This window comes from Gadus morhua, chromosome 13 (genome assembly GCF_902167405.1).
Source record: "Gadus morhua chromosome 13, gadMor3.0, whole genome shotgun sequence".
Classification (NCBI taxonomy): domain Eukaryota; kingdom Metazoa; phylum Chordata; class Actinopteri; order Gadiformes; family Gadidae; genus Gadus; species Gadus morhua.
In genome coordinates, this window is record NC_044060.1 from 24538647 (window position 1) to 24563577 (window position 24931).

General features: G+C 45.3%; 1 protein-coding gene across 5 annotated transcripts in view; it reads left to right on the top strand.

Moving 5' to 3' along the window:
* Nucleotides 1-5712: 5712 nt before the first annotated feature.
* The window catches only part of ptprga (protein tyrosine phosphatase receptor type Ga), a 302814-nt gene continuing 283595 nt past the window's right edge, over nt 5713-24931 (top strand). For 4 of the 5 annotated variants that reach the window (XM_030374883.1, XM_030374886.1, XM_030374885.1 and 1 more), the window contains exon 1: nt 5713-6482. In XM_030374883.1, the coding sequence (XP_030230743.1) occupies nt 6395-6482 (88 nt within the window). In that variant the 5' untranslated portion in view covers nt 5713-6394. The remainder of the gene's footprint in view (nt 6483-24931) is intronic. The other variant, XM_030374882.1, reaches the window with a different exon arrangement.

Consider the following 24931-nt stretch of genomic DNA (forward strand, 5'->3'; position numbering starts at 1 on the left):
TAAGGGCGTTGGTCAGTTTATCCTGTAGCTTTGGCGGTAATCAATGAAGGTTATGCCAAGCTGTGAGGCACGCGGGAGAAGCTGCCTTCGGGCTTTCTGCAAGAAAGCCTGAAGGCAGAAAGCTTTATGCCAGGAATGCTTTAGGAAGTCAGGTGACGTGGTATAAAGGACAATAAATACATCTGGAGAGGAGTTAGTGGGGTAGAATCGGTAAAACAGTGGCTGTGGTCTGTCGCCCACAAAAACCAGTCGCCAAGAAAAAACGTTGACGGTGTACGTTTCCATGAACACTGGATACGTAGCATTTCAACGTAAAAAATAGCGTGTTATACCTACAGTATCCACGTGTGCCGCTGTGGAGGCGGGTTTCGGGGTATGGGTTTCACGGCTTTCGCGGCAAATTGTGGACACGATTGTTTAGGGGGGGGGGAGACTGTTGTTGACCGAGGAGGGGGGGGGGGGGGGGGGGGGAGACACGTTTGTTGAGGGGGGGGGGGGGACACACGATTGTAGGGGGGGGGGGGGGACACGTTAGTTGAAGGGGGGGGGGGGGGACACGTTTGTTGAGGGGGGGGGAGACACGTTTGTAGGGGGGGGGCACGCTCGACAACGAGAGTTGGTTTTTATTGAACGCTCGACAACGAGAGTTGGTTTTTATTGAACGAGACTTCAACACGGAACAGCTGCACTAAACGATGGTCACGTCACTCTCGGTGACGGTGTCGACAATAATGAACACACAAACAATGTTAATAGAACAACACACAACCACATAACATCCCGAACCCATTAACCCCACTTAATCCTAACAACAAAACAAGTTAACAAAAGCCCCATTTGTCAACTGAGAACCCCAATTCCCAGAATCCCCCGCGGCTCCGGAACACGGCGTAGCTTATATTAATCTTTATTATCTGAATGGGAAATGCAATATTTTAGGACAGACACCATTAAACGCGTTTCTAATGACATTTCTAGCGAGAAATGTACATTTTCCTTACATAATCTTCAGTCAGTGAATGTGTATGATCTTTATTAATCTTTATTATCTGAATGGGAAATGCAATATTTTAGGACCGATTCACCGTTAAACGTGTTTCTAATAACATTTCTAGCGAGAAATATACTTTTTACTTGCATAATCTTCAGTCAGTGATTGTGTCTGATCTTTAGTTTTATAGTTATTAGGATTTGATCGGCTCGCTCGCATGTTTCAACGACGTCAGGTTGCTTTCGCTAAACTAGCAGCTCACGTGCTTCCTGCGTTTGTGTCATTAAACTGTTACTTTATGTAACTTTTAATGATATCATCTTGTTAGAAACACGTATATCTGAGAGCCAACCCAGTCGCCAAAAGCATACCTACGTTGACAGTGTACGTTTCGTGAACACTGGATTACGTCGCATTTCAACATAAAATAGCGTGTTATACACACACACACACGCACGCACATGCACAGACACACACACACAAGCACACACAAGCACACACACGCACGCACAGACACACAGACACACACACACACACACACATACACACACACACACACACACACGCACACGGTGCATTTCGCTGCTAAAACAACAACAAAAAATTATTCCCTCAAATATTATTACTTTCAAAACGCTGGCCAAAATGGCCAATAATATCATTTTTTATTTGGGATGCCTCTAGGACATTTTGGGTGGATTTTGAACGGTATGTGGGGGGCACGTTTTTTGCAGGACCTGGCAACCCTGCGCTGTTGCCCGAGATCTGGATCCACCCCGGCGTGGTGCCGTCTCCTTTTGACCTTTTGACCCCAGACTTCTGGGGGAATAGCTGAATCAATTCATTAGTCAATCAGAAGCATGTAAATATCTTCCCGGTGGCGTAAGAGGACGAACAAGGTGTCCTTCAACATCTACGCTTCCAGGCGATTGCAACGGTGCCACACATGAGCATATTCGAACATGTTTAATGGTAGTAATTAGCTGTCGAAATTGGAGGCCTTAATCAATACTGAGCAGCTATTGATTTGCTTCCCGATAAAGATTTGTCACAAATTACATGTTATTTAGCATCTACACGTTGAGCTGAGTCCAATGACACCAAGAACGACACTCTAGCTAATGGTAACATGTATTTTACATGGTACACCTAGGTCTAGGACATAATCTCGGTGTAGCAAGAGGCCGAGCTTGATCTCATTGGACTCAGCTTAACGTGTAGATGCTAATTAACATGTAATTTGTCAAAAATCTCCATCGGGAAGCAAATCTATAGCTGGTCATTATTGATAAAGGCCTCCAAAATCGACAGCTAATTACTACCCCGAAACATATTCAAATATGATCATGTGTGGCACTGTTGCAATCGTCTCGAAACGTAGATGTCAAAGGACACCTTGTTTGCTCTGTTGCACCACCGGGAAGATATTTTCATACTTCTAATGGATTGATTCATATTTTAAGGTTCTGGGAGTGAGACTTTAAGTGGCTGCAGCAGAAGTGTTGAGACGAAAGATGATATCAAGAGATTTATAGAATATTCCCATTCACATTATGATTCTTCGTCGTAACATCCGACCAAACATCCTTTACATTCACAGAGCGAACGACGTGACCATCGTTTAGTGCAGCTGTTCCGTGTTGAAGTCTCGTTCAATAAAAACAAACTCTCGGTGTCGAGCGTTCAATAAAAACCAACTCTCGTTGTCGAGCGTGCCCCCCCCCCTACAAACGTGTCTCCCCCCCCTCAACAAACGTGTCCCCCCACCCCCCCCCCCCCCCCCTTCAACTAACGTGTCCCCCCCCCCCCCCCCCTACAATCGTGTGTCCCCCCCCCCCCCCTCAACAAACGTGTCCCCCCCCCCCCCCGGTCAACAACAGTCTCCCCCCCCCCCCCTAAACAATCGTGTCCACAATTTGCCACGAAAGCCGTGAAACCCAAACCCCGAAACCCGCCTCCACAGCGGCACACGTGGATACTGTAGGTATAACACGCTATTTTTTACGTTGAAATGCTACGTATCCAGTGTTCATGGAAACGTACACCATCAACGTTTTTTCTTGGCGACTGGGTTGGATAGCCTTTGTGTGAGCGTGAGCAACCATTATAAATAATATTAAAAATAAATAATGAGATGAATAAAAAGGCAATTTTAAACATATGTGTTTTGTGTTGTGATTTGAAATAGGGAATTATTAATGTGACCACTATTTAGTTTCCCTTTTTTGACTGGTAGCCTGTATTACTTTTTTTATTTCAATTCCAACTGTGGTAATAAAGTTTCATTTTCTTACCTTGCTGTCCACGTTTCACAGACTGCGTGAAATAACATGGTAAGAACGTGCAGGGCCAAGAATCAAAGATCCCTTTAGTAGTCATGTAGTCTGTAGTCTGACCAATGTAGCTTCATCACAGCAGACCCCGGGTGGACATGGATATGGACATAGAGAAGCACTAAATAGGACGTAATTAATTTGTCCTGTCCTAACCTCTTCTCCTTGACCTCGATGGAAAAGGTCATGAGGTCAAGGAAAGAGACTGCACATACAGTAGGGGTGGGAAAAATAATCGATTCTTCGATGCATTCTTCGATGCATTGCGATTCTCGCTAGAACGATTCTGTCTCAATGCAGATAATTATTATTTTTTTGCCTACTGCAACATTCTGTTCACCAGAGAGGGATAATTTTTGTAATTTAAAAATCATTGAATTTATCTTCAGTGTGTATCGGCCAATCTGATTTGTCTTGACACGATTGCGATTCAGCCTACGCATAGCATGCGTGCGAACTCACAGCCAGACACAAAAACTCCTTCTAATTCAAGAGCAGCTTTTTCCTTTAATGACATATAAAAGAAAGATTAGAAAGAAAAGAAAAGAGCATTTTTGCATGCTTCCATATTGTGTTATAATGCAAGCTGCATTGATTATTGCATTGTTCATAGAAAGTCGTATTTGTGACAAAAGCTTTTTCTCTTATGAAATATTAGATAAGTAAATTCATCTGTTGATGTCTTTAATGATCATCACAAAATTAGGAAGTGTTTGGCAAACTCTGAGTAGCAACCCCAGATGTATATATATTTTTTTGAAATCACACATGGAAATTAAGTAAAAAAGAATTTGCATCGAGATGCATCGATAATATCTTCAGAATCGAATCGTTGACCTCATAATCGGAATCGAATCGAATCGTGAGGTGCCAAGAGATTCCCACCCCTATACAATAGGCTTCATCACGAGGCTGCACATATGCTAGGCTACGTCACTATGAGACTGCACATCCACTAGACTACATCACTATGAGACTCTACCTATAATAGGCTATGTCACTATAAGACTGTACCTCCACTAGGCGGTGTATGCCAACTGACCGCACTATGGGGTCCATAAACTAGCAGCAGCAGCACTACGATTATGGTTCAAGGTCTGAAGTTTTAGGAAATCAATTGCAAATAAGTGGGATTTAAAAAGTCTGTCTGGTAACAATTCTTATGCACACATTAATATTATACATTCAAATCAAACCGACGTATTTTCCACTTTTTGCTTCAAAAAGGCAGAATTGTATATAAGTAGCTTGGAAGTAACATAATGTAAAAGGCTGGATCTCTATCTCCTGTCTGTTTGGTCTCCCCAGACGGTCTGCTACGCCGCAGTATGACTGCTGGGCCCCTGATTAGGTTGAGGAGGGTCTCGCGGGGCCAGACCCCGCGTGTGTGCACTCACGTTTCAACCCCCGCAAGGATGGGTGGCGACGAGTTTAAAGCCTCTGCACAGCAACCCAGTGTCTTTACTGGACTGTTCATGCATAAACCATCCGTACGTAGGTGCTGCCTTTCCACCTTTTCTGGACATTTATACTGGTTTACCATAGCAATTTAAACAGCCTATGAACAGTAACCTTACTGTCTTTACTGGAAGTTTCCTTTAAATTATTATCACACAATGCTCTTGGGTATTACAGGACGGTCAAATCCTATTCTAGCCACTGAACGTGATGCTTGTCTTTACTGGCCAATATAGCCTCAAACCTTAACATACTAGCCGGCTGTGTGTTTGTGCGTGTGTGTGGGATTTATACGTATCCAACAATGACAATATAAATTTTATATATATATATATATATATATATATATATATATATATATATATATATATATATATATGGGTGTGTGAATGCATATATAACATAACAACATAACATTATATTCTGTGTATATTTATATATATATTGTCATTATTGGATACAAATAAATATTATATATAGGTGTTTATGTATGTATATATATATATATATATATATATATATATATATATATATATATATATATATATATATATATATATATATATATATATATATATATATATATATATATATATAATATATATATATATGGGTGTGTGAATGCATATATGTAATATAGATAGATAGATAGATAGATAGATAGATAGATAGATAGATAGATAGATAGATAGATAGATAGATAGATAGATAGATAGATAGATGGATAGATATGTCATTATTGTAGAGGTATAAATCCTAGATGTTTGTACTACTGGTCCTTGTTGTGCGGTGCTAGAATAATGAGAAGCGTTTCCTCACCGGGCGCTAGGATCCAGAGGAATGACTCTCTCTCTCTCTCTCTCTCTCTCTCTCTCTCTCTCTCTCTCTCTCTCTCTCTCTCTCTCTCTCCATCCTCGCCTTTCTCTCTGGACTGTTTTAAAGTCTCTGCCAGACTTGGGCTCACACGCTACTTCCTGGAGGGAGGAATGGAAAGCTTCCAGCCCTCTTCAACCATCCCCTCTGTGTTCATCCAGGAGCTGCAGCCCCAGCGCCGTGTCGCTGTCCCTACTGGTCCCCAGTCCCGGAGCTTCGGATCTCTGAGCTGCGTCGCTGTCCCCACTAGTCCCTATTAGTCCCGGAGCCGCGGATCTCTGAGCCGCGTCGCTGTCCCCACTGGTCCCGGACCCGCGGATCTCTGCGCGCTCCACTGATACACGCTTCGTGACCATACACCGAATGATGAGGTCTGCTTTGGGGACCATCGAGGAGCTCTGCGGCTGTAGATTCTGACCGGGAAAGGCTCTTCTACACCGGTGTCAAACTCTCAGGTCGCCTGGTTATCATCCCCTGGTGAAGACCCCCTGGTTAAGACCCCCTGGTGATCCCCCGCGCCGCTTTACGCAGCAGGCGACCAGCATCCAACCCAAGGATACCACTGTACCGCTTTACCAACATCTGTCCGTGATTGAAGATACCAAACAGTGGTCCGTGATTGAGGATACTGATTAGTGGTCCGTGACTTAGGATACCAAACAGTGGTACGTGACTGAGGATAACGAACCGCTGTCCGTGACTGAGGATACTGAGGATACCGAGCGGTGTCCGTGCTACCATGTGCAGGCTTCTGCGGTCGTGTTGCTGGTGGATTTTCCCCCTGATCTCCTCAGCCTTCTTTCTCTTGGGCGCCGACTGTCACCCAGGTAAGTTGGATCTCCAGATCCCTAGTCCCGTCTGCAGGGTTGATAAGACCGTCATCATCCGATGTGCATATCATTCCATTTACCCAACGGAACGTGGCTTTAGGCTGTTTTATTGGGTCATTTGTAGGGATAGCAGTCGCATGTGTTTTATGAACAGACATATATAGAGTGATGTATTCAATGAGCCAGAGCCAAACGTCTGAAAAAGGTTCGACCGCCGAGATGAAGTGTCCTGAATGATCCGCGTCATGTAAACTCTGCCCCCAAAGCCTCTCGCTTCAACATCTGCTTTTTAACCCTTTCAACGCCTACCCAATGCATGCAGAGTAGGGCGAGGGGGATTCACGCAAAGCGTTGGGATGTGTTGCGTCAGGACGGAGGTCCATACCCCCCTCTGGTTTAGGAGGGAGTGGTCCCAGCTGAAGGACTGAGATCAGGACCCATCTTAGGTTCAGGAGGGTAGGGGTCTTAGCTGAAGGACTGACGTCCAGACCACCTCTGGTTGAGGGGGGAATTGGCCTCAGCTGCAGTACTGAGGTCCAGACCGCCCCTGGTTCAGGGGGGTAGTGGTTTCAGGCAGTCAGGACTGAGGTCCAGATATCCAGACCCGCCTCTGGTTGAAGCCACACGTGGCCCTGCGTCCCGGTGCCCTAGTGTCACGTCGGGATGGACACAGGTCCTCTCTGTTTCCACTCTCTATTCCATAAAAACATCACCTATGGACCCTGTGAGGCGCATCTCCTAGTGGGCTTAATTTCACGACGTGGACATCCATCAAATGGTTTATCATGTTAACTTGTGAAACTTTACGTTGCACAACAACAGCGTTTGGGAGGCTGAACACCGCGGATAGTGTCGGACACGTTCAGATCTAGTTTCATCTGAACTTATCCATATGGGAAAACTAAAATAATGCACTTAGAATCATGAAGACAATAGTGCTTTCCTTTGAGATTTAGCTTAAACAGTTTTGACCTTGACCCAAATGAAGTGCAATATCTGCGAACGAGTTTTGGCTTTGATCTGTTAGACCAATTACCGATGATTTCCTCTCAGTTCTTTTGCCCGCATGTGCGCATCATTTGTGTGACGAGGCATCCTGTGCGTCTTTTCTCTTTTGTAGGGTATGCATTGTTGTCTTAATAATGTATATACCCTGGTCCCATGAAGCCGTCTTGGTCCACATACTGCATCACAACGTCCTGAATAGTAGAGCAGGAGTCCTCTTTTGTCTCATAATATTTGTGTTTACGTGTGTGTGTAAATAAGGAATACAGATATCACTGAGCCTGTGACCCACGATGAAGTGCCAACTGTACAAATTAAGTGGGCCGCAAATAAAAAACTCCCCGGATCCAGTGTTTCACCAGGTTGAGCGTTGAGTGAGTGATCTCACATTGTTTTCACCAAGAATCCTGTGGCTTATTTGGTTAATATTTCACTTGGGCTCACAGGGAGAGAGGGCTTATCCAAGCGGCTTTCCTTGAAGCGCTGTCTGGTGGCAGTGTGTACACACTCAGGGCTTGCTTTCAGTGGCCGGGTGAATACCTAGTTAACAGGGCATTGTTGAAGGGAAGATCGGGGCGGAAACACTCACACGGTGCTGCGGGAGGCAGGCATCGGGTGGGGACGGCTTCCCCCCGCGCTTTGTCTTTAATCCTGCCCTGCTATGGAGCAAACTTACATCCAACCCCCAAGGGTGAGTGGTGTCCCCCCCCCCCCCCCTCCCCCGTGGTGCATGTATTCACCCCATCCAGCTGCCTCTGAGTGAGGCCTGGACCGCTGGCACAACACCTCGGACGGGCTCAGCATCGCTTCCTCTTCTTCTATAAAACAAGCTTTAGATATAGATATACAGATATGGAAATAGATATATATGAGTGAGAATTAAATCTCGTAGAAATATAATAATCATCAACATTTCAAATCTTTTTAGTGTGTCATTTATCTGTGACTGAAACGTAGCCGGTACGGGAAGGCGGTCTATGTGTGTGTGTGTGTGTGTGAGCTGCAAGGGGACACTGATCTGTCAGCTCAAACACTGCCTGTCCTCATCATTTACTCCATAACCTGCCAGCCAATCAGAGGACACAGAGCTCAAATCACACACGTACCACCACCAGACCAGGCGCCTCCGTACAGGACGGAGCCGTAGCCTGTAGCATAAGGATAATCTCCTCCTTAAATAAGAGGAGGAGTCGGGAGACGTTAATGGGAGGAAGAGAACCGAAGAGCAAAAGACGGACTAGAGGAGGAGTCGGGGCTTCAGTCTGTCGCAAGCTGTGATGGGGGGGGGGGGGATTGGGATCCATCGCTCTCTGACTGTCAGGGAAAAGAGCAAACAAAAACAAAGCTGAGCGTTTGTCATAATCTCACAGGCGCCTGAGCCAGCATATCTTTCACGACCCACTTCCTAGTGGCCTGTCTCCTTTCTTTATTGTTGCCTTACCAACCTTCTGCTGCTCTTGGGCGCTCTGCGTGAATGCCTGTAGGTGTGTGTGTGTGTGTGTGCGTGTGTGTGTGTGTGTGTGTGTGTGTGTGTGTGTGTGTGTGTGTGTGTGTGTGTGGGTGTGTGTGTGTGTGTGTGTGTGTGTGTGTGTGTGCGCGTGCGTGCGTGCTTGTGTGTGTGAATGCCTATACGTGTGTGTGTGTGTGTGCATGAATCCCTGTAATGAGTGTGTGCGTGAATGCATGCAAGTGTGTGTGTGCGTGCGTGAATGCATGTAAGTTTGTGTGTGCGTGAATGCATGTAAGTTTGTGTGTGCGTGAATGCATGTACGTGTGTGTGCGTGAATTTATCTGTATGTGTGTCAGTGAATGCGTGTTATTGTGTCTGTGTGCATCAATACATGTACGTGTGTGAGTGATTGCTTGTACCTGTGTGTGTGCATGAATGCATGTAAGTCTGTGTGTGCGTGGATGCATGTATGTGTGTGTGTGCGTGAATTTGTCTCTGTGTGTGTGAGTGAATGCGTGTTATTGTGTCTGTGTGCATCAATACATGTACGTGTGTGTGTGTGTGTGTGTGTGTGTGTGTGTGTGTGTGTGTGTGTGTGTGTGTGTGTGTGTGTGTGTGTGTGTGTGTGTGTGTGAATGCGTGTACGTGTGTGTGTGTGTGCGTGAATGTCTGTGCATGTGCATGTGTCCATCCATGTGTGCGTGCGCACACACAGCTGCACTGGTTCTCCATGGCGTGTTCTGTACGAGTTCAGTAAGCAAATTAGACATTTTGCATTTGCTATCCATCCTGAGCAAGCCCCCCGAGTCCTTATCTGCACCTCTGTAGGTCTTTTGTCACAGCGATAGGTGAAGGTTGACATTTAGGGGGTGAGGAGGGTGTGTGTGTGTGTGTGTGTGTGTGTGTGTGTGTGTGTGTGTATGTGTGTGTGTGTGTGTGGGAGGACGGGGGGCTTCGCGATTGGATATACTTGGCGGTCCTCCGTGCCAACATTATCATTGTCATCATCTCGGAGCACAGCGGCCATTATCTGGCCCTGCAGTGGCCAGGAATCTCCGATATCAGCCGGGTCACTCTATCAGCCAACCTGTCATCGCCAGGCCTGCTCCCCATTACAGATTGATTAAAAGATTGTGTGTGTGTCTCAGGGAACATGGTGCTGATGGGTGGGTAGTGGGGGGGAGATGGGTGTGGGGATCAGTGTCAGAGAGTTTTCTGTGTAAGATGCCATTTGGAAGCCTAATTGTTGCCTGGCGATTACAAAGGGAGGATAGGGGGGGTGCGGGGGGGTTGGTGAGGGCAGGAGAGGTTTACATCTGAGAACCCAACGTGGCTCCATCGATCGAGAATAAAGCTGGTTGTAGCGCACACCAAACAAGATAGATCCGTCTGATAAGGACAACAATGGCCCTGATGATAATATTAAATTCATGCTGTTAATAACATCTTGCAAAACGAAAAAAAAAAGATCTTATTTTCCTTTCTTTTTTCAGATTTTTTTATCGTGCTTGGCCAAGCATACAGATGAGGGTGTTTAATCTGTTCCTTATCACTGCTCCATTCTCTGCTAAATGTATGCACCTAATAAGCTGCCAGGTCCTTGTAGCTGGTGCATGAGGAGATTTGGCGTGGCCTCTCTCTCTCTCTCTCTCTCTCTCTCTCTCTCTCTCTCTCTCTCTCTCTCTCTCTCTCTCTCTCTCTCTCTCTCTTAATAGGCTGCCAGATAGAAGAGTCACCGCCTGATCAGCACCTGGCTGTGTCTGTTTGCTCTTCTTCTGCCTCTCCCTCATTGTTCCACTTCATTGTTTTAATTAAGTCTCCGGCCCCAAGCACCTTATTTGCATCAGAATAGGTGTTTCTGGAAGTTCTGTTTTTTTCACTTTTCTTTGACCACTCGTTACGCTATTCCATCTGGTGTGCAGAGGTCAAAGGAGGTGTGCACGAGCTTTGAGGTTTGAGCTTTTTTAAACAGTGAAAATTTGAAATTCAGTAAACCGATAAAATTAAATGCTTAAAAGTTCTAACTGACCTTCAGTCTTTACTTTCTTAGCCAGGGAGTTGGTGGAGACACAATCCAAAATAATTTTTTAGATTGGATTTTTGTCCGCATCTGCAAAGCTAATTTGAAATGAAATTTACTCAAAATAATATAATTTGTGTTGCGCTATGTCCTCATTAAATTAATGATCATTAGAACATTCCTATTTTCCAAACCCTGGTACATAGTGTTATTACCTTCAGACCACAGATGCACGGTGCTCATTAATTAAGGTACATTCCTAATGTCCAAACCCTGAGACGTCATGTTATTACCTTCAGACCAGAGATGCAGGACCGCTCTTCGGGCCCAGGCTCAGCTCACTTGGCCCTCGCCTGCCTTCACTGTCCCCGCTGGCTCTGAGGGGTGCGGTAGCTTGGCCCCTGTGTTAAAGCGGGCCCCGTGGGGAAAGCCTGTCAGCTGGACGGAGGCCGGCTAACTTGACTGATGGCAGCAGCAGAACGCTGGGTGTAGAGGTGAGGACGAGCAGGTGAGTGGGGCACTGGAGGGACACACTGATGTCTGTGTCACTTCTGCTTAGATCCCACTACGGCCTGTGCCTTCAGATTACAGATTGGAGTGTCCGAACGCAAGCTCCTAGTCTTTATCTCCTCACGTGGGTTTGTCGCATGACTAAAACATGCCTCAATTTTGGTACCGCGTTTAATTTCCCCTGAGTTAAAAAAAAAGTCCAGAAAAGGATAATAAAAACACAGTCTGAATGATCACCATTTGGTTGTATTTAGTCTCTTTGATGAAGATGGCGTTCCAACACCTGCACACAGGGAGGGGTGGGGGGGTAGTTTCCTGATGTATAATTCATTTTTTGGGATAATTGATTGCATAAATAAGGAGAGTTAGCCATTTCATTCATTAGTGACGAAAGCAATTAAAATGACGATACAAGTGCAGACCTCAATATCCTCCTCAGGAAGCAGAATGAAACACATGCGTCTTCTAATCAGATTGTTTTATAGTGAGTGCTCATTATTAGCATTTGATTCAAATAAACAGACCATTAGCACATTAACCCCTTTTTATAGAGCCCAAAATTATAGTCTATACATTTGTGTTCAAGGAAAAGGGGTGAGTTGTGTACACACATCGGGTATGTCGCCTAAATGTTCTGACGGGATTATAAGAGAGCATTGATTCATAAAGCCCTTTTACTTCCCCATCAAAAGGGAGGCAAAGTGCTAAAATTCATTCATCCCTTCATCTGTTCCACTTCCACCAGCCCCCCCTCACCCGCTGACTTTATCGCCTCCTGCTCTTGAATTAATTTTCCCTGTAACACCCATTTGTCTCAGACAAGAGTTCCCCCACACAGTCACTGCCTGCACTCCAGCCTCCAGGCACTCATTATGGGCCCCAATCAGGGTTATTGTTGTTTTTAACTAAAAAACGTTTTGCTTTTAGCCACGATGAACAGGTGACGGCAACATTTCTGTTTGATTTAAATGAGAAAATCTCTTAAGTTTTAATGTAGCCTTTTTAGTAATATCAATGAGATGTAGCCTGGCACCTTTCACCATCCTACTTAAGAAGGCTGAGGCTGGAGCTTTAGTGGGCGCCCATTTGGACCAGCTGCAGACCTCAAAGCAGAGAGAGGCTCGAGAAACCAAACCAAGTGGAAGGGGAGGAAGAGATTCCCTCATGACAAGGAGGGTTGCGTCACATATTCAGTGTTCTGAATGTGAGTGGGTGAGTGTGCACAGCCCTCCTCATTAAATTATTGCAGTGGCGTTGGTTCCTCCACTTTAATGCTTCGAAGACACTGGCTTCCTCCTTGGAGAGACGGAACTTGGGGGCCACGAGATGACTGTGCAGACCAATTTGTCTTACTTCTAGGGAAGGCAGTTTAGACCACAGCACCCTCTCTTTGGCTCTCTCTCTCTCCCTCTCTCTCTCTCTCTCTCTCTCTCTCTCTCTCTCTCTCTCTCTCTCTCTCTCTCTCTCTCCCCCATCCTCTGGTGACCTCTTCTTGTCTTACATCTCTATTCCGTGAGCCCTCTAGTTAGTTTAAACCCAATCCCCTGTGCTCCTGCTTGTCTCACTGTCTCGGACCGGCGTCTAGTTTCTCGCTCTACTAGGATTTACTAGGACTAGGATTATTTTACATTTATCTTGCAGAATTATTGGAAGGTGTGTAAATTCACAGTAAATTGTGTATATAGATATTTAGAAAGAGACGACTTTCACACACATCCATTACAAAGGGTAGTAAATGCACCTGTGATGATTTGGATTGTTATTCAGAAGGGTTTTGACACAACTTTGACATGGGGGGGGGGGGGGGGGGATTAAGCTTTTGGTTTTAGAGTACATATATTTGGTTAATTTAATGCATAAATCAGGAGCATTAACCATTTACTTTTTACAAAAGCAATTTAGATGAAAATACAAGTACAGACGCTAAGGCTGCAATATCCAATATCCTCCAAGTTGGATTAAGAACTGATAGTATGGAGCCCAAGAATAATGTCTTAAGTTGGTTTATTGTGGATATAAATATTTTTTTAAAGATTGCAAGAGTTCCCTACGACTTTGCTCACACGTACACACACACAAATTAGAAAACTTGCAAGAAGGAATTTTTGGGCAACATTTACGTCGATGCACTGGAAGGAAGTGATCTGGATAACGTCAACACATGTACCACACTAAAAGTGCTCAATGTGCAGGGGTTTCCACATCTGCTCACATCTGCCTGTATTTTAGTTTCTTCTGTAGCTTTGATCTTCTTCATACATCCCTGTAGTTGCCTTCCTGTAGCAGAGAACTGGGATTACTCCCATCTTCTGTACTGTTCAGACACGGCGTGACAGAGCACAGCTTGTAGCTGCAGGTCTGAAACTGTCATCCTGCTGACAGGTGTGTGTCAATGTAGAGAGCGTTCTTAATCTGAGCTCGTCTCACACCACTCTTTGAGGTCAACAATGTGCATTGCGTCGCTGGCTTCAAGAGAAAAATGAACCAAAAATCGAAATGTGACACCCAAGGTGAGTCAATAATCAGTATTGAGCGATGAATGCTCCAATTTGTATTAGTGGGAGTCCTCTTCAGATAATCTGAACTGGAATGCATCATCTTTCTCTGGCAGAAAGATGATGATGTGGCCAAGTCAATGCTTTCAGATGAAGACAAATGTGTTTTGGGGTTGCTATGCAGGGGCTGACCTTCCGGCTTGTTCTACAACAGGACTCCTTGCTCCTCTAACCAGATGTTGAACAGATGTGCGTCGCTAATATCACCCCAGGGTGAACTGATTTTTACTCTTTCCAACTCAATCCTCGGATGATATGATCATTCCTACATTTAACCTTCGCAGTGCCTTCTGTCAAATCAAATCTTCAGAAATGTGCATTTGTATCTCCCACCCTCTTACCCATGAACTCCCCCTTTTTATTAGGTGGCTTATCTGTTTTCCAGACGTTACTCTGAACGTTGTTACCTGAAAGTGGAGGGAGTGAGCGAGCTTGTTATGGGAGTGATGCTCTTTCTGCAGCAGTTCAGTCCGAGGGGCCGTCTCCGCTCGTTCCTCACTGTTAGACAAGCGTCTGTGTTCCACATGAAACCCTTTTGGATTTATGCCGCAAGTGTGGCTATCTTTCTTCTGTTAATCACCCCAGGCCGGCGCGGTGGCTTCTGGTGTCCCCCAGGTCGATGGATGACCTGCGGGGGAAATCGAATGGAAAGCATCCAAGCCCGACACTCCAGAAAGTACCTTTCTGCATGGTGCCATGCTGAGCCAAATAATAGGAAAGGGAGCTAGTTCTCTATTTACTGTTGGCTTTGGATCTGATGGAAAAGTGCCTTCTCCACCCATTCATCAAGTGTACGGCTGGAATAGAGAGGAGCCTTATTATTCCATATATCTTAAAAATATAAGTTCTCCCGAAACGGGCGCCTTGGGGATCTTATTGTTTGATCATATGCTTGAATTGTGGTTAAATCTGTTGCTGTGAATTCAAATCGTAATGATCATCGGATTTTAACAGACAGGTCAATCTTGTTATCAAGACACTTTCGACTTGCACTCGTGATTTGAGAAAAGCACATGCATGTGCTTTTAATGGCACATGCATGTGTTCTGTTCTGAAACCCAAGACAAAACATGAATGGACCCATCTGCTTTGAGAAAAATGTTCCACTCTTATTCCAATCCTAATGATTTGTAGAAGAGAAAAACACCCCGTTTGTGTGCTTCAAAGGCTTGCTTTAGCACTCAATCAGTTCTCAATTTGAGCTATCTGCCTCTTCGACTCTTTTAGTCTTTCAGTTGGAGTAAAACCAATCAAGATGTTAGTGACATGTTTTACCTTCGCTTTAAGTAGTATTGCATTGGCAGTAAAGGCATTACATTCTAACTTTGTAGGAGTAGTGTGAGTAATAGTAATAGCGAGTGATCTTCTTTCCTCGTGTTTCCTTGTGTCTTACTCTTTCTCTGGACCTCAGGCCTATTCCAACTTCTTGACTCTCTCTGGTGTCTCATGGCGTTGATGATGCGACGGTTCTAGAATCAACAGAGCTGTTATAGCTGTACAGTATGGGGCCGTGTACGAGACACCATGGCCAATTCACTGCCTCCTCCATGCTGTGTTGAGCTCTGTGTTCTGGAACGTTCCGAGGCCCTACACTAACACAAGCCTCCTTCAGGGGCCCTGTCGTCGACGCCACACTTCCTGCTCCCTTCTTCTTCTTCTCTTGCTTCCTGGCCTTGTGCTATTCTCTATTTAAACCGCACCTAATTGACGGTGTGGATAATAAGTTTCTAGTGAGTGTTTTTTGTTGCTTTGCTGCAAAAGGCTGGTACCATTGCCATGATTGCTCTACCAGTCGTTCTGATAACTAAAGCTGCGTCAACGCAGCTTGCAGTATGAATCTGTCAATGTTTAAGACCTGCTGTACACTTGTGCACTTGGAAAGTTGAACATCACACATGCATAAATATTCATTACCAGCTTCCTAGTATTACCGAAAGCCATGCAAACACTTTCTCATCTACAGGTGGCTGAAGTCGACAGCCATCGCTGTCCCCAGCAGCAGCTCAGCTTCATGTCACACCCTTTGTTCGCTCACAGAATGGTCTTATCTCAAGATGGGTGATAATTGATGAATTAATAATAGTATGATGAAGGGGGATCACAGCACATCTGCCACTGTTTCATTTGAGACCTACAACAGGAAACAGTCACAGTTCTTGTTTTTCCTCACTTTCATTACTCACTATCTATTTTGTGTGCAAATCAGTGTTGCATCCAAAGGAGGAAGTCCAGCCACTGAGTTGTAGTCACAGTGAACAAAAGCGATGCTCAGCTATCGTATTTGGGAAACTTCCTACCAGGAACACAGTTTAATGCTTCAAGTCTAGGAAATTACCCCAGATTGTGCAGAAATGTCACAGAATCTTTCAGCAATCCTCTTAAGAGCTGATTACTGTGTTTGGTTCAGGGGCGTTGCTTTGCCATTTATCTCCGCGTGAGCTTACTCTTTCTCTTTTATTTCTAGTGAATTGCATTGCAGGGCACTCAAATGCAATGATTGCTGCTGAGACAGTTCAGTAAACTTAATATAAATTAACCTTTTTATAGTGTCATCTTAAAAGTCTGCTTTGAAAAATGTTGGCTCTTTCAATGGTAGATTGTAAATACATTTTCCCCTCTCTGACCGTAAAGATAATTAACAGCATCTCCTCTTTCAAAGTAGTAATAGCATACACAGACCCCAGCTTGTTGTTAATATGCTGCCATTGATATTACTGCACTACTGGTGAGATAAGAGATTAAAGGTTGTCCAATGTAGCCGCTGAATATGCATTCGGACGGCCGCCTACTACAGCTGGAAAAAGGGAAGCTCTTCTCGATGTGGACGGTTTCTCTGGGTATTAAAAGATATATCATGAGAAATCAGATTGCTCAGATCCTGTTCCATGCATTATCCTCAATCAAGCAAATCACAATTATTTAACAGAAAGTAGGAAGACACAGCCACAACACAACCTTTCTTGCTGTCGTAATGTATAGTTGCTAAAACACCTATGTAGTCCACACTTTGTAAAAATCAACCTCTGAGGAAAATCATTATTTTTTCTTCTCCAAAAATTCTGCTAATCTGTGCATAAACAGATCCTGTTTATGCACAAATTGTGGATGCTGTACCACAATTTGGTGTTAGTCCCTGTGTCCATGCACCTTGAGTGTGACCCATGTCGGCATATTGGACATGCAAACTCTGAGTTCATCTCGGTGTCTCAGTTCAGGGAGTCAAGAGTCAAAAGCAGCCGGTCCTGAACTCTTCACCCTTCACCACATAGTGAAGGTGTTCTATTCCCACCTCCTGCCCTGGAGCACTCTGCTGCTGCTCCGGCTTCGTGGCTTCTCCTCAGGGAAGCGTTCCTGGCTCACATATGAGCCAGGAACGACGGGCAACCTGGGCAACCCGGAAAAGTTAGATGCTAATGATTATCAGCAGTCTCAGTTCTAGCGAGGTTAGCCATTGTCAGCCATAACCGTTGATAACACGTTGAAATGTTTTCACACACATAACATGTCCACAGACACTGGACAGTACTGTGCCTGATTTAATGAGACGCAACTAAGACAGAGTTGCTAATAAATAGTATATAACTACAGCTTTCACCCTGCTCGATGTGCAGAGCATCCATCTTGGATAATGATTTCATGGTTCTTAGGTTTTTCCCGACCTCAGGGTTCGATATCTGGTTGAAATTTTGCGACTGGGAACTTCTGGAAGTTGGAAAAGTCCAACTTCCCAGGTAAAATAGGAGGCACCATTAAGCATTTATAGTTGTTGATTCGTTCACAATGGAAGCTAGAATGTGGTGGTGGATGCTTTGCCTGTGTGGACCTCAAATTAAACCTTGCCTCTTTTACTCCAGGGTACACATAGTGATTAGAATGAATATAATGCATGCATATCCCATAATATAATAGTTCAAGCAAAAAGCCCAATCCCACACTGTAGCCACTGTATAACGATGGTGCCATTTGAAGGGAGCCGTCCTCCTGAGTGTGGAATACTTTCAGCCACCGTCTCTCCAGAGTACACCACTCCATGGCAGAGAGGGAGGTAGGCAGACGTGTTTGCATTAATAAGAGCACAAATGGAAGGACTATCTATACATCCAGGGGACTCACGTATATATATATATATATATATATATATATGTAAAAAGGGAAGACTTTAACAGACAAAGGATGACATTCAGCAGCTAGTGACGGCTGAGAGTGTTGCGGAGGCTAAAGATAATGGATGTGAATTGGATTAAATGGGATGGGTGGAGAGACATTAGCAGTTGGGTCAGAGCCTCTATTGTAGTGTGAGTCACTTCCCCCCGTCTAATCTCACTAATTAGCCTCTAGTTGAGTCAGACAGTCAGACACCCCCTCCCAGCCCACCTTCATCTGTCCCATATAGAAAAATAATGGTGCGGGGGTGTGTGTGTGTGTGTGTGTGTGCGGCGTTGCGTGCGTGTGTGCGTGCATGCGTGCGTGCCTGTGTGTGCGTGTGTGCACGCAGGCCTGTGTAGAGATGAAGGACTGGTTTTTGCGAGCTCGGTATGTCCGCCTCCCTCAGGACTGCGTTTATGTTTGTTTGTTTGTTTGTGTTGTGGAGGATTTGCTGTTGCCCAGCTGCAGCGGTGACGGTGAGGACAACAACATGACACTATCGATACTAATGTATTCTGTATTTATCTCAACGGTCCGGAGCCATACTGGAACCAGATTCATGAACACTTCTGCAAGAGGCTCTAATGTTCTAAGATACAGTAGAGAGCAGAGGACAGCATCGCCTTCACCTTGATGTTGATGGCAATACCTGAGTCCTCCCCTATGGAGCTTGAGCTCAACTAAGGAAGTGCTGAACTAAATACAACTTGCAAAACGATGTACTGTATCGGAAACAAAGAGTACCGCGTGCCACTCCTAATCATGATCACCATTCCAGGCAGGAGTCTAACATGTTGGAAACTTTCAACCTGGGAGAAAAAACGAAGCCATTGTTATTGTGGAACGATAACACAAGACCCCCCAAGCTTCCTTCAGCCGGAGAGCATCGAGCGAGCGTGCCTCACTGCTGGGAGCAGCCATGGTCGCTCTCCAGAGAGCGGGAGCGTCTCAGGAACGGCCTGAGCCTCCTGCGCGGTTTGACAGGCCCTGTGATGTCACCTCAGCCAGCCAGCCGTGAGCGGAATGCTAATGGGGCGGCCTGTGATCCCGGGCGTACCGGTCTGTGTTATTATGCAACAGGCAAACCGCCGCTCAGATCCTCAGAGAGAGGGAGAGAAAGGTGGACAAGCACGCTGGGGCTGGGCTCCTTTTCTATCTGCTACCATTTCTGCGTTCATTGCAACATGAGATGAAGTCTTTTAGTTATTCTCAGCTCAAATGCAGTAAACTGAAAAACAATACTTTTGTTTTTGGCCGTCGCTGGTTAGGGGTGGGCTTTTCATCACTGAACCCCACACATGACCTCTTGGATGATGTTAGTCCTACCTGTATCAACAACATATCGGGGTTGGGGTAGTGGGTGGGCATCATGGATGAGATGGGATTGGGAGGCAGTGGCAGCTTATAACCTGCTCCAAATGGATTTGTAATAGCTATCCATAGGGGTGGTGATCGGCTGGATGCCGTGACACCAATTTGAATGCAGATTTGAGATGTGGCCGAGGGACCTGGCTCTGGGTAAAAGCATGAGAGGCCTGTGCTCACGTGTGCCTGCAGTCTGGAGCGTTCAGCCACGGCTCCATCGGTTCCTAACCCATGGGTGAGCAAGTGTGCATAATGGTGTGCATGATCAGCTGTGGAGGTGCTAGGCTGTGCATGTGTGCGACCGTATTCAAGACGTTCCATTTCTATTGCTTGTGTTTGAGTCTGTGTTTGTGTATGATGCTGTTGATGCCTAATGTGGAAAGAAACATGCATATTGGGCGGCATGTGGCTTAGGAGGTAGGGCGGGTTGGCTGGTAACCGGAAGGTTGCTAGTTTGATCCTCGGCTCCACATAGCTGAGTGTCGAGGTGTCCCTGAGCAAGACGTCTCACCCTGAATGCTCCCGACTAGCTGGCTGTCGCCTTGCATGGCTGACAACGCCGTGGGTGTGTGAATGTGTGCATGAATGGGTGAATGTTAGGCAATATTGTTAAGTGCTTAGAATGGCCGCTGGTTATAAATGCGCTGTATAAAGGCTATTTACCATTTACATTATAAGGTAAAGGGAGACCTAATTCCTTGTTTTATTCCTTATTTTCGCCCATATATTGAGCTTGTTAGCAGGACATGTATGTCCTGCATGTATGTCCAGCTGGGCAGGAGGCTGGGTGTAGCAGCAACACACACACAGAGAACCACCAACAGTGTGAGCCAGCCTGGGGACAACACAAAGAAAGGCAGCAACTCTGGCTTTTGGCTCATCATACACATGGAGCTTACGGAAGAGATGTAAAAACAAAACAGGTTGTGTTCTGCCTTTTCCCCTGCGCTCCTCATTTTCCTCCTTTACTGCAGCTCTGTGAGAGTGGCTCACCAGCTTCCAGATCATATTGATCCCAAAATAACTTCAAAGGGCCTGGCTGACTTAAGACTACTGCTGGAGAGAGAGAGGAGGAGGAGGAGGTGGAGTGTGTGTGTGTGTGGGGGGGGGGGTTAAGCAGGGGGGAGGGGGGAACGAGGGAAGGAATCTGGGAGGGACGGACACAGAGCAGTCGGAAAACCATAATGAGGGAGGAGCCACAGAGAAGAAGAAGCTCTGGGGGAGAGCTGTCAGCCATAGGTCTGCACTGTGTAACGTGCACTATGTCTCGTACTTGACCTGATGCTACGATCCATTACATAAATAGCTCTAAAGGAATAGGACCCTTAATGTGGTGACCATTTAGAGCCATAGCTTTAGGCAGATGCATGTTAAACACGTTTTGGGCGGTTGATTTTTTACTTGCCATTTATTTTTGCAAGCCATTTCGTAGACGGCTTCTTACTTGTTATAATGCAAAGCTGCAGTTTTTCATTTCATTAAAGGGATATGGATATTGAGAGATGCTACACAAATTAGCTTACATGTGCGTTTTGTGCACGCACACAAATGCATTAGTTCATATTATTGGCAGCTTTAAAAAAAGAAAAAGGCATCAAGCAAGCATTATGCGCTGTTGTTGTGAAGATTGTGTTGCAGACACGGCTGTCTGGAGGGAACTTTTAATGTGGAATATGCCTTCAGTCAGACAGCACTTAGGAGACTATTGATCGGGGGAAGAAAGCAAGTAGGACCAGATGGGTGGCAGAGCCAGGGGAGATCAGGTCTGAGAGCCACCCTGAGAGGTGGGAGGATGAGGACAGAATATCACACCAGACCCGCCCACCCGCGCCTCAATTAAACAACAGTGCTGCACCTAACCCTAACCCTAACCCTAACCCTTCCCCTATAGCTGGACCCTAAACCGCTGGCTGCTGGGCCCCCAGGGACCAGTCCGCAGCACGGGGGCCACTGCTGCCTGTGGCTGGGATCCCATGGAGGACCTCTCAACGTGGAGGGGAACCATTCAGTAGGGTCCTGAGTAGGAAGCAGATAGGTACAACTTTATTAGTCCCCCGGAGGGGAGAGTGCTTGCAACACAGCAGCAGTGGAAGACACGGGATATAATACAAGTAGTGGTATGAGTAATAGTAGTAGTAGTAGTAGTAGTAGTTGTAGTAGTAGTACTAGTAGTAGTAGTAGCGCTAGCAGTATTATAGTAGTAACAGTAGTTGCAGTAGTAGCGGTAGTAGTAGAATTACATTAGTAGAAAAAGTTGTAGTATTGGTAGTAGTAGATATAGTTTTAGTAGTAGAAGTAGTAGCAGGGGCGTCAGCTCACCCAATACCATACAGGGGCACAATAGGGCACCAAGAAAAATGCGAGCGCGCAAAGCGCGCAAGGTAAAAAAAAATTGGGCAATTATTTATTTAAAAAAAGCATGGGCACAGATAATTAATGCAAGCACGCGAGCAAATATTTTATAGCACTTATTTATTATCATAAAGCGTATCTTCATTAAATATCTGTCAGCAAACATGAACTTGAAAACTGAAAACTTGAAATGTGCAACTGTAAAAGGAAAAACAAAAAAACACCTCTACATACATACATGTCTGTGTTTATCATTTCTATTTCAGACCATCCTATGATGGTGTGATGGTGATGATCCTATGAGGTGTGTATATCATGGCCAGAAAGATAGGGGAGCTGTTCATTTTTTTAACAGTAAATGGTAGCGCCTCTGCTTCATTTTTGCGAAGCTGTCGATCAATTGTGACTGGCTTAATTTGGAGAGTTCTCCTCGCTCAACCGACATGATGGCAAGATGATGAAGCCTATCTTGCCCCATTGTGCTCCTCAACCAAGTGTGAAGGCGTCTCAGTACGCTGAATGTCATTTCACAACTGCAGCTGGACACAGGAATGGTCAGACATATTTTAATGACCTGTGTCAGTGTAGGGAACATGACATTATCGAGTAAACCGAAAAGACATTGCATGTCAGTAATTGGCAGGCTCTCCTGCTTTCTGTCCAGGTAATGTTTCGCTACCCACACCTCCTCTTGTTTAAGATCAACATTGTAGTGATCTGCGAGACCTCTGAGGTCCTCCTCTTTGAGAAAGGTGCTTGAGCCTGGGTTACAGGCCTGAACACCCTTCAGAACAACGCTGTTCAGAGATGAAAAGCGTTGCTCCAGCTCCGCAATCATCCTGTCCATGCAAGGTAGGTAGACATTTGTTCTCAATTTTTCAGCATTGCCTAGGTCACTCGCTGCCCCACAACTAGACTCGACTATGTACTCCTCCAGGCGTCTTTGCTTTTGCCTTTGTCTTGGAACACATGACTCAGGGATTTGGTGCGTTTCGCACAAGGCCTTTGCACGGTCATATACCTCCGTCGCTTTGGGGTCAGTGCGCATTTCTTTTAGAGTGGCACACACAGCGCATTTAAACTCCTCTGCTTTTGCCAGGTCCACAGTTTCACTTTGCAGGTATTTGTGAAGACTTTCTGTCACAGACAAAAAAGTCTTGAAGACCATCAACAGATAAATTGTGGTGAACCTGGCAAGGTTGGCATGCAAACCCACAGCCGTGGGGTTGCTGATGTTGGACAGGCACGTGAGAACTGCGGGGAAATTCTCTATCATAGCGTTGATTGACCTCAGCTGGCACGACCATCGGGTCTTGGACAGCTGTACCAGCTCAGAAGGCTGTAAGCCAAGCTGTTTCTGGGTCTCCTTAAACTTGTCGTGGTTAACAAGGGAGCCTGAAAAGTATGTATACACATTCTGCAGGAGGTCAAATAAATTCCTGGCCTCTGGTATGGCTTGACATGTGCAACACAGCACTAAATTCAATTGATGTGCATAGCAATGCACATAAATGGCCATGGGATGGTTCTCTCTGAACTTAGCTTGGACCCCTCCAACAGTCCCACTCATGACTGAGGCGCCATCATAAGCCTGTGCAACCACCTTCACATGATCTATGCCATTCAATCTTAGCTGATCTTCAATTGCAGTGGTAATGGACTCTGCGTCAAACCCTTTCAAATCTGTCATGGCTAGCAAATGCTCTTTCACACTCCCCCCAGCAACATAACGAACACACACAGCTAGCTGCTCAGTGGTGCCATCTCTCGCTTCATCTGCCATTACTGAAAACATTCCAGCCTCCTTTATTTCTTGACTGATAGCTTTTACTATCTCTTGGGCACAGCATTGAATGACCTCATTTTGGGATGAAGGTGATAAGTATGTACTGTGAGATGGTGGTGAATATGCCTGAAGAAAAGGATCAAACTCTTTCAAGAGGTTCATACACTCCAGAAAGTTTCCCTGGTTGTCGCTGGACATGCCCTCATCATGGCCACGGAATGGGATATTTTGTTTACCCAAAACCTTGGTAACAGCCACAACCCGTCTGAGGTACTCGCGTCTCTCTTTGATTTCACGCTCACTTGCAGAATCCAACTGCTCGACAACACTGCCATGAGCCGCACTGGCTTTATAACTACACCAAGACTCCATGCTTGCCTTATGGGCTGGTGATTTCTCATGCTCTCTATAGACATCCAGAGCTTTTTTCCAATTTTGAAAGCCAGTGTTTACAAAGGTGTCATTCTTCAAATGTTTCCCAAATATTCTACAGGGAAAACAAAAGGCTGCATCTTTAGACTTGGAATATTCCAGCCATGTAAAGCTTTCAAACCAGTTGGCGTTAAAGGATCGATTCTTGGCACCAAAGTTGTGCTGGGGATATTTTGACAACTTAACTTGGTTTGGGCCAGACTCCTTTCCCCCAAGATCACTTGTATGTCCCTCAACATTGTGGACACTGCTTTTTTCTCTTGCCCCCAGTCTAATGTTCTCTGCCACTGTGGCAACTGTTTTCTCAGTCTCATTTTAAAAGCAACAGCGTACAAAACAGCTTCCACCTCCGAGTGTTGTATTCTGTTATAAATTGCGCTAGTATAACATCGGTGCCATTGGTTCCAGGCAACTTGAGAAGATGTCTTATACAGTATGCCGATAGCTAGCTAACTAAGCTGACAAGACAACTTGGATACCCCATCACGGGATCATCACCCCCTGAAAACACGAACGTAAAGAATCGAGAAACACCATAAGATGGCATGTAGTGTGAACCCGACATTTGTGATCTTTCTCCGATCAACAGGTCCAGCTTAAACAGTTATCGCTACAGTTTAATATATTAGCGAACTGTCTGGCTACTATAGCATAACGACAGACGTGACCACATTAGCTAATAACACCACTTCAGAGACGCCCCTTCACCTTATTTGATGAAAGGCATACACATTTGTTAGACATTCTATGCTTCCAGAGGATAAAAATGTAACGCTTACTGTTTACTTCACTTCACGCCGGCCGGAGTGAATGGTCGCTGACGCT